We start from the raw sequence: 12,910 nt of genomic DNA, 5'->3' as shown, positions 1-12,910 counted from the left end.
CAATCAATACGGACTCCCCATCTAGTAAGTGTCTCCATGCCCAAAATCACATCTATCCCCGAGGAATCAATGACGATCAAACCAGTGCGGAACTCTGCCCCTTTATGACAATTCTAATTCTGGAGCATATAGAACATGTGTGTATCTGGCCCCCAGGTGAGGTAACTACCATAGCTATCCTCGTACAAGAAACTGGTATACCATGCTTCTCGGCAAATGACTTGGAAATGAAAGAATGAGTAGCACCGGTATCGAAAAGCACAGTAGCGGGATGAGAGTTGACCATGAACGTACCAATAACCACGTTAGGAGCCTCGGCCGCTGACTCGGATGTCACGTGGTTCACCCGACCCTGTGCTGGCGCCCTGGGCTGAGCTGGGTGCCCCTGCTGTCCCGCCTGCGCCTTCCGGGGGCAAGAGTTGGCATAGTGCCCCGGATGGCCGCAGTGATAGCACACGCGAGGAGTTGCTAGAGCCTGCTGTCCGGCAGGAGGAGCTGCCTGTCGTGGAGCCTGAGGTGCTGGCGGAGCTGGTGGAGCAGCACGAGCCGGAGGTGCCGGTAACCTCGGGCCCTGACCTGCCTACGGCTGTCGAGGCGGGTACTGCTGCGGCCTCTGCTGGTACTACTGGGGAGGCCGGTACTGCTGCTGCTGGTACTGCTGGGGCGGCTGGAGGCGAGGACGAGTGTTGCTGCCTGAAGCAACGGGGACAATCTTCCACTTCTTGTCCTCCATCTCTAGGTACTTGCGCTCCGTGTTGAGCGCGCTGTCAACCAGATGGTTGAAGTCGTCGAAGCGGAGGTTGAGCAGCGCGTACTGGAGGTAGTCCTCAAGACCCTCCATGAAGTGCTCCTGCTTCTTGCGGTCATCCGCAACCTCGGCAGGGGCGTAGCGAGCAAGCTGCAGAAAACGATTACGATACTCCGTGACGGTCATAGTCCCCTGAAGTGAAAAAGACAGATATATATATCGAAGGATTAATTCATGACTCAGAAAGATAGAACAAGGGGGGTATTAGCTCAAAAGGAAACGCTGAATGATTATATCTGAGACTACCTGCTTCAGTGCAAGGAACTCCTTCTGCTTCATCTTCATAACGCCCGCGGGAACCGCTCCCGGAACTGGAGCCAGGTGAGAGCCTCGTAGTCCTGAACTGGGTGGGACTCCCACTAGTCCAAAGCTGCCCCTCACAGCTGTCCTGCTGCGTACAAGACTCGCTCTCGATCATCGCACTGGGCGATGTCCAGCTGGCGCTCCACTGCACGGAGCCAGTCGTCAGCCTGAAGAGGGTCGGATGTGTGAGAGAACATCGGCGGGTGACCCCTCAGGAACTCGGCATGCCTGTCGCGGGGCTGCGGCGGTGGAGGAGGCGGAGGCTGAGTGTGAGCCTGCTGAAGTGCCTGAACAGTGTTGTTCAGGGTAGCCATCATCTGCATCTGGAGCTGGAAGTACTGCTCCGGGGTCAGAGGCGGAGGCATCGGGATCCCAGTACCCTGGTTGTTCTGCCCCTGATTGTTTTGCCCCTGCTGGTCAGAACCACGCCTGGTGTTCACCATCTGATTTTTGGACAAAAGATTTCATGAGTAAGGATATTGCAGAAATAAATTCAGATGGATACGATATTTTTCTGCAAGAAAAACTTAGACATGATAAAGTAGACAGGATAGAGTGGACGGTTTTACCCCCAACGATCTAACTCATTTTATTAATTAATTAATTTTAACTTAAAACTGATTTTCGTTAAACAAATTTAACTACTAAGCTATGCAATCAACCAAAAATCCAAATCAAACATGTAGCATAATAACAAGCAGACAATTTTCACTACTTAGTCGAGTTTTACACACGACTCGACTAACACAACGCATCGCAGAACGTGCTATCGTATTATTATAAAAGGGTCACCTAGCTGATACTTATGGTGGTCAGATGACTGATTTAGGCCAAAATCTACAAAAACTATTCTTTAGAGAGAGAAATCAAGGCAAGATGGGTAAAAGTCATAGAATTCAAGGGGTATAATAGTAAAATAGTTTCAGCAGGCAAGGATTGTAGAGAAGAAGTCCTAAAACTCGACCAGTTCTATCTAGGCTTCGTCCTACAGTCGATATGGCTCTGATACCACTCTGTAACAAACGGTTTATAAAAGAACATAAACCGAGCAATCATATACGTGCCAGGATCAAGTCACATGTATATACAACAGAATGAATAGTATATCATAGCACATATCACAAAAAAGATATAAATAAAACGAATACGAATGTTATTTATTACATTAATGACAAAATGTCTGATACAGCGGAAGCGAAGTACAAAATACGATAAAAAATCTTCAAAGCTGAGCAGGGCGCCACAGGGACGTCGACTGGGAGACGAACGCCTAGAAGTCCTCGTAGTCCTGGTAGCGCTGAGCGAACTCCCTCGCGTCGGCAGGAACTGAGCAGCAGTAGCGTATCCAAGAGAAAAAAGTAGAGAAGAGGCAAGAGTGAGTACACAACTTGTACTCAACAAGTATAACACAAACTATGAGGCTCTAAGGTTGGCTGACTCAACTGCATTAACTTTTAAGTCTTGGCAAAATTTTATAAAAGCTAATTACTACAAGTTGATGAATTACCATAAACCCAGTTACATAGTAATTAATCAAAATTAATCATGATACTACTGAGAACCATACCAAACCAAGCCACCCGGGGAAACCTGCCTCGTCAAAGGAAGATAACCCCACTAATCAAAAGGAGGATCTGGGCCGCTCATAACCGTGAGCACGGCTAGTATACCAGTTTTACACTCTGCAGAGGTTGCACATTTTTACCCACAAGTCGTGAGCTATGCTAGTTGTTCATCACACTTTCTTAGATGAGATGACTAGCAAACTCGCTACGAGGCCTTTACAAAGAATCTCGTTGGTAGGGGGTAACCGCGAGGGTGGATCGGCGACTATGGAGCAGGTCTAGTGGGCGCCAAGAATACCACAGACGAGCCCACTTAGTACGAGGGACATAGAAGCTTACCACCCTTGCCCCGCAGGTAAGTTACCCCAAACCAAAAAGACCTAATTATTATGCCAAGACCGTCCGATTCCAGTCTTGTGGTAGCGCTGTTGTCCCATGTTATCGCTCTATGAACCAGTCCTTATGGAGAGTGGCCAACCCAGCAGTAAGCACCGTGCTGGCCCCCTAAACCATGTTTCTAACAAAACTATTTTTAACGAGACGTGAGCCCCTCAAACGGGCCACTCCTAGAATTAAGTTGCATATATCATTAATCAAATTAATTAAAAAGGACCAAGTGTGTTATAGCGCGGCACCTAGCATAACTAACCAAAATGCAACCCAAAGGTATATATAAAGGATATAAAGTGGCTAGGAAAGTCCTTATAGGCATACAGTATTAAAATGCAGTATGAAAATGTATTTAAAAGTGATAGGTTGTTCATGTTATACTTGCCTTCCTCGTACTACTCCTACTGCTGCTCAAACTAGTCGGAAGATGGCTGCTCTGGGTACTGGTACTGGGACTCCTCAGATGGATCAACGTCTACTCATGAACACATGGCCAAAAACAATGCACAACAATAAGCATACAAGCAAACACTAACAAAAGCTAAGAAATAGTACATCAATACATAAAAACATCACACTAAATTAGTCTAAAACTATTCTACGCGTTACAACGATCGTGTGGACATAAAAAAAGCCTAAAACGGAGTTAAAACGCAAAATCTAGGCCTAAAATAAGTTCCAGGGACCTATTTGTAAGGAAACTGAAGTTCCAGGGGGTTTCTGGGCAAAACCGAGGACTAAACTGTAATAACCAGAAAGATCCGAGGGCTAACGAGCAAAAAGGCCCTAACTGGACGGCGGGTTCTATATCCAAAAACCTCAGGCGGCTGCTTGCTAAATTCCGGGCCAAACTGCAATTATTTTTGAACTAACGAGGACGGCGAGTTGATTTCAAAGAAGAGGAGGGGCTCTTTAGCAAAAGTGCCAGGCGAACCGGTACGCGCGATCCTCGGCCGTTGGATCTTGATCTGACGGATCAGATCAGAGTGGCCCACGATCTAATCTGGGCCGCTGTTTCCGAATCGGGCGGCTCAGAGGGAAAAAAGGAGTGAGGGCGGCGGCGCGACTCGCCGGTGGCAGGTTCCCGCGGCGGCGCACGACCGGAGTTGGCAAAACAGCACCACAGGGCACTAATCGGGCCGAGGCTTGGCCGTGGAGCATCACCATGGCACGCGTAGTCCACCTGGAGCGTTGGTTGGGTTCGGGGAGGCTCGGAGCGTAGGACTCGGCGACAATGGCGGCTCTTGCGGCGAGACCTCGCTGGAGCAGGCGGTTCGAGGTCTTCAGGGGGCCACAGCTACCAAAACTAGCGCAAAAGGGTAACTGAGAACTGGGTGGTGCTCACCGGGCGCGGAATCGGATGGGGAAGCGACGCAGACGAGCCGGCGGCGAGCTCGGGCGGAGAAGCTGGACGGAGATCGGGGAAGGAGTCGTTACAGAGGTGCGCCAGGCTCCTAGACTGCACGGATCGACTGCAGGGTTGCCTGCGAGGGAGATACGGCGGTCAGGTCGATCTGGGGTGCTCCAACGGCGTCGAATTGCCGCGGAGAAGCAACTCACTGGCGGCGGGTCGTGGGTGGAAATCCGACGTAGCTCGGGTCTAACCTTCGATTAGGCGACACGGAGTGGTTCTGGACGTTGAGGTGGCGCCGTGGCGGGGTTTGCGGAGGCTGGGAGCGGTGGAGTGGTGAGAGCGCGGCGGCGCAGAGGTGGCTCCGAGCAGAGGCAATGGCGGGGTGGTTGTTAGGGTTTGGGGCGGCAGCGCTAGTGAGATGGGATGGGTTCCTGGGGTGCGGGGTGGTTTAAAGGGGAAGCCGGGGTCGCGGGGCGCAGAAGGGGGAAAGGAATCCCCGGCAATCTCGCCGGTGAAGTCGGGGTGGTTGCTCGGAGTGGAGGCGCTGAGAGAGGAAGGGGGAGGAGGGGGATGACAGGCGGGCCAGCGTTGTCAGTGAGCGCGGGCGACGCGCAGGCGTGGGAGGGGGCGTCTGACGAGCGGGTCCCAGGTGGCAGGCGGTGAGAGCGGGGCGAGCGTGCACTGCAGGCCGAGCGGGGACGAGCTGCGGGCTGCGGAGTGTGGGCCGCGTGCGGGACAAGTGCGCTGCGGCTGAGAGGGAGAGCGCGGTCTGTTTGCTGCGCGGGGAGGGTGCGAAGGCTGGGCCGCGGGGTGCTGCTGGGCCAAGTAAAGGGAAAGGCCGGGCTGGGTTACTGGGTTGGGTTTTGGAGAGGGAAAGGTGGGCCGCGGGGTTTGGTTGGGTTTTGGGGTTTTGGTCCTCTTTTCCTTTACTCCTTCTAATCTAATTCTACAACAAACAAACAAAGTTTGAATTCAAATACAAATTTGAATTCAAACCACACTCAAATAATTAAAACTATGCTCCAGCATGAATGCAACACCAAAAAAATTAAACCTAGAGAAAATTTTAATTATTTGAGGGACAAAATTGGATTAAATGCCATACTAAACACAATAAACCTTAGAAATTTAAATAAAACCAATTAAATTTATTATAAAGTGCTGAAATTTAAACTAGGGTGTTACATAGCCTGAACTGCTTAAGAGACCGCAGCCCATAAGGCCACAAAGTTCTCTGGCCCAATGCTCCAGTGGCCCAATCTGAATCTCACGACTCTTGGCAGCAGAGGACCATCATCCTCGCGTTTGGAGGGCGCCGCCGCGCGCCGTCATGAACTCCTACTGAAGTTGAGAACGGGGGATATTGTCAGCACACACGAACTGGAGGAAGCATCTACTACTATGAGCTGCCGCAGCAGGAAGCCTAGTGAATGTTTTAGCGGCAACGAATGGGTTCGCTAGATATGCCTGCGCGCGCACGTTTCGAACCCAGCTCATGTAGACGCAGGAGAGTCGTTGGTTAAATACTGAGTGCGTGCGACGAGGAAGAGCATCAAACAACTTGTATGAACTTTTACTCCTCCGGAAACCAATTCTCTGTTCTCCTCTGTTCTTCCTATGTGCCTCAGATGTCAGATCCATCCTTCGTCTTCCCTACTAGTTTTACTGTTAACAGATATACTATGGAGCTCACCTAGAGGGAGCTAGGGCGGCCGCCCTAGCTCGCCCTAGTGGTGGCTCCGCCACTGATTCGATATGCCATTAATTTAGTAAGCAAACAGTTGCAGGCAAAAGATATGCTTATAAATGTTGCTATTGAGAAAGTGCAAGGGCTGATTTCTTTCTTCAAAGGGTATAGGGAAACAGGTTTCTTAGAGGCATTGGAGGTTGCCAAAGGAATTGCACTTGACATGGATATTGATATAACATTTCGCAAGAAACGAGAAATTAAAAGAAGAGACAGTTTGATGAGAACAGTGATGACACAAATGCTTCAACTCAATCTCCAGAGGAATTATTTGGAATCAACTATTTTCTATCTATTGTTGATCAAGCTATTTCTTCACTTACAACGAGATTTGAGCAGCTTCAAGGTTACCAAAAGAATTTTGGTTTCTTATTTACTTCTGACAAATTACAGTCATTGGATAATTAGAGCCTAAAATCTTCTTGTGAAAATTTTGAGGCTGTCCTTTCAAAAGACGGAAAATTAGATATTGATGCTAATGAACTCTATGTTGAGTTGAAATTTCTTCAAGATATCATTCCAAAAGAAAATATGGCTCTGTTGAGATATTAAAGTTTCTAAAGGGCCATGGTTGTTTTCCCAATGCAACTATCGCATATAGAGTTCTATTGACTATTCCTGTGACTGTTGGCTCAGTAGAACGAAGCTTTTCTAAATTAAAGCTACTGAAGTGAAGTCGAACTTGCTTTCTACAATGACCCAAGAAAAATTTAATGATTTGGCCATGATAGCACTTGAGAGTGATATATTGGAGAAGATTGATTATAAGTCTATCATTGGAGATTTCATATCAAGGAACATAACAAGAATGAAGTTGTTTAAGTAAAGACTATATAATAAGTTTAAATAGGTACGATTCTTGGTGTATTCCATTTCTATATAATATACTATAGTATATTATATATTTAATTGTTTTAATTGGCTAGTATATTAGGCGTAACTTTAGAGTTTCGCACAGGACGTCAGTTGAACGCCCCTGACCGTGAGAGATGGCACGCAGGCAAGTGGATGGGAAGAGGACGTGAATGTGACGGTGGCAATGGCATAGGCAGGGCCCAGGGACATGAGGCAGGGGAGCGTTGTGTTGTGCAGTCACTCGACTCGCGGAAGGAAACAGACTGGAAGAACCGTGAATTCTTGATTGAGAATGCAAAATTCGAGGCGTGTGATGTACGTAGGGGTGGTAAAGGGTCCAAAATTTTGAACTAGAAAATCTAAGAGCCGGGCCCTAAAAAGATCGGGTTCTAATCTTATATAATTTTGAACTAAATAGGTCTTGTTGGGCTTGGAAGAGGCCACTAGGGCCATGGCTCATTACCACCCCTAGATGTACGGCATCACATCACCCAAGTTGTGAAACATTAAAGAGTCTATTATGTGGTGAACATAATAACTACTACTACATGTATCACAGGACGAAAAATACTACCAGTTCATGTTCTGCAGCTGCTGTATAGAAGGATGGATGGGGAGCCGAGCAGAGCAATTCTCCAACACAAACCAGAGACGAGAACAGAGCACGCATGTACACTGAACAAAGAAAGAGACCGAGGGTGGTCGATCGGTCCTGGCCGGCCGGCCGGCCGATCAGTACCACGGCGAGTCCGGGAGCGCGGTGATGACGCTCTTGACCTGCAGGAACTTGTCCATGGCGCCGAGCCCCTGGTCCTGCCCGAAGCCGCTCATCTTGAAGCCGCCGAAGGGCGCGTCCGGGTCGAAGACGAAGTAGCAGTTCACCCACACGGTGCCCGCGCGCACCGCCCGCGACACCCGGTTCGCGACGTCCAGGCTCTTGGTCACAATCCCGGCGACGAGCCCGTACCTGGTGCAGTTGGCCTTCTCGATCACCTCGTCGACCGTCCTGGAACAAGAAACCACCCATACCGCATGGTCACCAAGGATCGGTCAGAAACTCAGGATGCAAATCGTTTGAGACATTCTTGGGTGCGCGACGTACTTGAACTTCATGAGGGCCATGACTGGACCGAAGATCTCTTCCTGCGCGATCTTCATGTCCTCCTGGCAAACCCAAGTGAGCATGCGTTGGTGACTAGCATTCTTCCTAATTGCAGTGTGCTTGTGGAATCCACTTACCGTGACGTCGACGAAAATGGTGGGCTCGATGTAGTACCCTTTGGCGGCGGCGGGCTTGCCGCCGGTGAGCAGCGTCGCGCCCTCGCTCTTGCCGTGCTCGATGTACTTGAGGACCTTCTCAAATTGTTCCTTGTCAACCTAGCAGCACAACGAACAATGCCATTCAGATGCTTCTGCCAATCAACCTGAAGAAATTTGGCATCCATTGCTCCAAGCAATTCAGCAGGAACCATGAAGAAACAGAGTATGCTAGGCTATGATCATACCTGGGGACCCATGTTGGTGGTGACATCGAACGGGTCCCCGACCTTCCAGTTCTGCGCGGCCTCCACGGCCTTCTTGACGAACTCGTCGTAGATCCCTTCCTGCACATAGACGCGCGATCCGGCCGCGCAGATCTCCCCCTGGATTGCAAGTTCAGGCGTTTACTCTGAATCAGAACTGATTCTGCACATCATCACTTGCAGTACATGTACAGTGCTGCCTGCATGCGATGCAATAATACCTTGTTGAAGAAGATGGCGAGCCGCGACAGGTTGACGGCCATGTCGACGTCGGCGTCGTCGAAGATGATGAGCGGCGACTTGCCGCCGAGCTCCAGAGAGACCGGCTTGAGGTTGCTCCTCGCGGCCGACTCCATGATGAGGCGGCCGACCTCCGTGGACCCCGTGAACGCCACCTGATCGACCAATCAGGTGCATTGGATGGTAAACCTTGGTCAGCAACCAGCAGAGAGGCGACACGTAGCAACAGCCCAACACCACCAGCTATCGGTATGCGATGCTCACGGTGTCAACGTCCATGTGGGAGGTGATCGCGGCGCCGGCGGTGTGCCCGAAGCCCGGGACGACGTTGATGACCCCGTCCGGGACGCCGGCGAGCTTGGCGAGGTGCGCGTAGTAGAGCGCGGAGAGCGGCGTCTGCTCGGCGGGCTTGACGACGACGGTGCACCCCGCGGCGAGCGCGGGGCTGACCTTGAGGAAGAACATCATGGTGGGGAAGTTCCACGGGATGATGACGCCGGCCACGCCGACGGGCTCCCTCAGCGAGTAGCCCTGGTACTTGCCGGAGACGCGCAGCACCTCGCCGTGGATCTTGTCGGCGGCGCCCGCGTAGTAGCGCAGCATCTGCGTGGCGGAGGGGACGTCGATGACCTTGCCCACCAGCAGCAGCTTCCCGGCGTCGGCGCCGTCCAGCGCCGCCAGCTCCTCCGTGTGCTGGTCCACCAGGTCCGCGAACTTGCTCAGGAGACGGCCGCGCTCCTGGTGCACACCAATTTTGGTCAGATAGCAAGCTACAGTGATTTTTGCGATAGTGTTTTTTTTCCTGATTTAGCTTTTGAGGGGGAAATAAATTTGCATTTGGTTTAAATCCGGTGTGTTGGTTTTATAAAGTGAAAAGTCCACTTTACACCCTTGAATTATTACAAAGTCTGATTTTCAACCTTCAACTATGCATAACGAGGACTACCCACTGTCTTCGACAAATCTGACCTTTTAGATAGTTTAAGAGGTGATTTTATATCTTTTAAAAATTAAAAATATTCTAGTTTGATCTAAAGAATCAAAACTAATTTATTTTAAATATGAAATAGAAAACTAGTATCAAAAGTATTATAAAAATATAACCTATTTGCTGTTACTCTATTGAATCTTATTTATTTAAAATGAATAGTAATATTGTATCCTAACTAGCCACGCTATTAGTGCGGGTACCTTCCTAGTTTATTTAAAATAATATGCAGAACTATAAATATAAAGGAAAGGAATATAAGAAACATGAAAACATTGGATCTAACAAGTATAGTACAACTAGATAGGTTATATTTTTTGAAAAAAAAATACTGGTATCCGTTTCATAATTCTTTATTTTAAAATAAATTACTTATAATCTCTTTAGTCTGAACTTGAATGCTTTTAATTTGCGCAAAAAAGGACACCTCTGAAACCATTCAAAGGGTAAATTTGTCCAGTGGATAATCGTGTCATCCAGTTTTGTAGTTGAAGGTTGGAAATCGAATTTCTGTGATAGTTTGGGAATGTAAACTGAATTTATTTTTCCAAAAATAGCCGGTGAAAATCAAATTGTCAGATGATATTTGAGGTTTGAGTTCTGAGCATAGAGAGAGGTGACCTGTTGTGTTGACTTACATATCCTGACATGCGGGGCCACTTGCCATGGTCGAAGGCGTCCCGGGCGGCCTTGACGCCGAGGTCGACGTCAGCCTTGTCGGCCTCAGCGACGTGGGCCAGCACGGCGCCGGTCCGCGGGTCCCGGGTCTCGAACGTCTTGCCTGCGAGACGGAAGGAATGCGTTCAGAGACAAGCCGCACGTCCTTTTCTGCTTTCTTTCTCCAGGATATGTCATCTAGTTAGTTTATTTACATACATAAATGTATAATAATAAATCGTCATAAGTAGCGTGTGGAGCATGCAGTAAACGGGTTGACGTCGGTGGACACGTCGACTATGCAGACTATTTAGGGCTCGTTTGGCATAGCTGTGTGAAGTGCTTTGTGGGCAGCTTCAGTCAAAATTGTGTCAAATACTTTTTTTGGGCCACAGCTTCATGCAAGAAGCTAACGTTGAAGCAACCTCTAAAATGCACGGGGAAGGTGAAGCCTGAAATCCTAGTTTCGACATGCTTCTCCAGCGTAACTTCCCCCACTAATATAACAAAGTAATGATTATTAGGCTGTGTTTAGGAAACTTTGTTAGATTTTTTAAAAGAGAATCTTTCTATTTAGTAGTATTAAATAAAATCTATTTACAAAATTTTTTACAAGGATAAGTTGTAAATCGCGAGACAAATCTAATGAGTCTAATTAATCCATAATTAACGCATAATTAGCGGATGGTACTGTAGCATGTATCCAAACATTTGACATTTCCAATCCATTCAAGAAAAATAGGAATAAGCGCTTTTGCCAAACGATTTTCAAAACAGCTTCAGCTTCACCAGAGAAGTTGCTTCACCAACAAAACTACTTCAGAAGCTACTTTAGAAGAAGCTGAAACTATGCCAAACAAGCCCTTACATGAATGGAAGCGGCTTTGGCCTTCGTGGACGGGACAGGAGGAGCTGACGTCACGGTTGGCGTCCTCCCCACTGTCTGTGTCTGGGTCCCCTGGGCCCCGCACACGAGCAGCACGGCATGCATCTTGCACCAGGCCCTCGGATCGTGGGCGTTTCTTCCTTCCGTTGGGACGAAGGATTGAAGGAAGCGCCGGGCCGCCGCCCGCCGGCCGCCGGGGAGGAAAACGAACAAACAAAATAATATCCTGCTTCCTGGGCGGCGACCCGTTGTAGCCGCTGGACTTGGATAAGCCTCTCGCCTCGTCGATCTCTATCGGGTCTCGGGTATCGATCGGCGGCCGTTGCGTCGCGGTTTCCTCCGCCGGCCGGGCATCGTCGGCGCCGAAGACGAGAGCTAGCGCCACCGATCGAGGTGCACGCGTCGCCCGGAACTATTTGGTGACTAACGACTCGCCCTGAACAATCGCGATCCCGCTGTATCTGCACACGCAGCATGTTACCTTGTATCCTTTTTATTGCTAGAATAGCGCCACCGCGCGGCATCAAAAGGAAAGTTAACCAGCGACCGGTTCTACAGGTAGCTGTAGCACTACTGCCACACGATCCGGAGATCCAACAACTAGCTAATAGTAGTAGTATTCTGTAAGAATGAATAAGCTGGAACAAGCTAAAATAAGTTGAAAGTAGAGCCAGAATAAGTTTATTTTCAGGTTGCATGTATTCTTCAACAAATTAAACGGATGGAATGGAGAGGTGCCGAGTTCTTCTAGCTAACTACGGTCAAAGCAGCAAAGCCGCTACGGCGCCGGCGACGCACACGATCGATGAGAAAGGATTTAGAATGGTGGAAAGATTCTGAGCGAGGCATCGTCCAGGTCGATCGAGGCCAGGGGTTGGGGGGAAATTAAGGACAAGGCACGGCGGCGAGGCGGCGCATGATATATGGAGATGCATATATACAGATAGTTACCGGAGACGGCGTCGACGAACTCGCCGTTGATGAAGAGCTTGGTGAACTTGATCTCCGGCACCACGCCCGCCGCCGCTGCGGCTCCGTTGCCGTTGCAGCCGTCGCCCGCCATTGACGAGCCTGCCTGCTGCCTGTGCGCCTGTCGATCAGCCTATGCGCGCGGCCGTGCGCCTCTGCCTCACCGTCGTCTAGTCTCGCTATGAACGACGGAGAAGATAAGAGTCGTCGCCCAGGACTCCAGGAGCTGGCTCTGCTGGCCGTCCTTTATCTAGGGGCAGGGGAGAAGCTGGAGGCCGCACGATACACTCCGCTCTGCAGGCCGTCGGACTTGGACAAATCGCTGACACATCACCGCCCGGCTGCTTTCATTTCTTCAAATGATAAATTTTAGGTATCTATTAGCGCTTATATCTTTGCTAAAGTTTTTGAATCTTAGCTAACTTTAATCTATTCTATTAGCAGGATACCCTACTAATTGGATCCAAACGGGCCATAATTTGTTACGTGTTTATTTGTAAATAATAATAATAGTAATAATAATAATAATAATAATAATAATAATAATAATAATATGCAAGTCAACTCCCCATCTGTCACGTCAGACAGCTCTGCTCAACTCGCATGCTTCCACGCACACGCACGC

General features: G+C 49.1%; 1 protein-coding gene across 2 annotated transcripts; it reads right to left on the bottom strand.

Moving 5' to 3' along the window:
• Positions 1-7,509: 7,509 nt before the first annotated feature.
• LOC120672760 (aldehyde dehydrogenase family 2 member C4-like) lies at positions 7,510-12,624 on the bottom strand. 2 transcript variants are annotated; one of them, XM_039953332.1, is made up of 8 exons: positions 12,268-12,624; positions 10,412-10,554; positions 9,050-9,523; positions 8,767-8,940; positions 8,528-8,665; positions 8,262-8,399; positions 8,125-8,186; positions 7,510-8,028 (listed from the first exon to the last, which is right to left on the bottom strand). In XM_039953332.1, exons 1-8 carry the CDS (start codon positions 12,377-12,379, stop codon positions 7,755-7,757), a joined length of 1,515 nt encoding a protein of 504 aa, XP_039809266.1. In that variant the 5' UTR covers positions 12,380-12,624; the 3' UTR covers positions 7,510-7,754. The 2 variants fall into 2 exon arrangements, with proteins under 2 accessions (XP_039809266.1, XP_039809267.1); XM_039953333.1 differs by having other exon boundaries at positions 8,125-8,174; positions 12,268-12,528.
• Between the last annotated feature and the right edge of the window lie 286 nt (positions 12,625-12,910).

Source organism: Panicum virgatum, chromosome 5N (assembly GCF_016808335.1).
Source record: "Panicum virgatum strain AP13 chromosome 5N, P.virgatum_v5, whole genome shotgun sequence".
NCBI classification, from domain to species: Eukaryota; Viridiplantae; Streptophyta; class Magnoliopsida; order Poales; family Poaceae; genus Panicum; species Panicum virgatum.
This window is presented reverse-complemented; position numbering and strand designations above follow the sequence as displayed.

What these genes read in the sequence shown, in the direction of transcription:
- LOC120672760 (XM_039953332.1), bottom strand. Translation starts at nt 12,379, where the DNA reads ATGGCGGGCGACGGCTGCAACGGCAACGGAGCCGCAGCGGCGGCGGGC. An exon ending in CCACCAACATGGGTCCCCAG is followed by an intron (nt 8,400 to 8,527) that starts GTATGATCATAG and finishes TTGTGCTGCTAG; the next exon opens with GTTGACAAGGAACAATTTGA. An exon ending in ATGGCCCTCATGAAGTTCAA is followed by an intron (nt 8,029 to 8,124) that starts GTACGTCGCGCA and finishes TTCTTGTTCCAG; the next exon opens with GACGGTCGACGAGGTGATCG.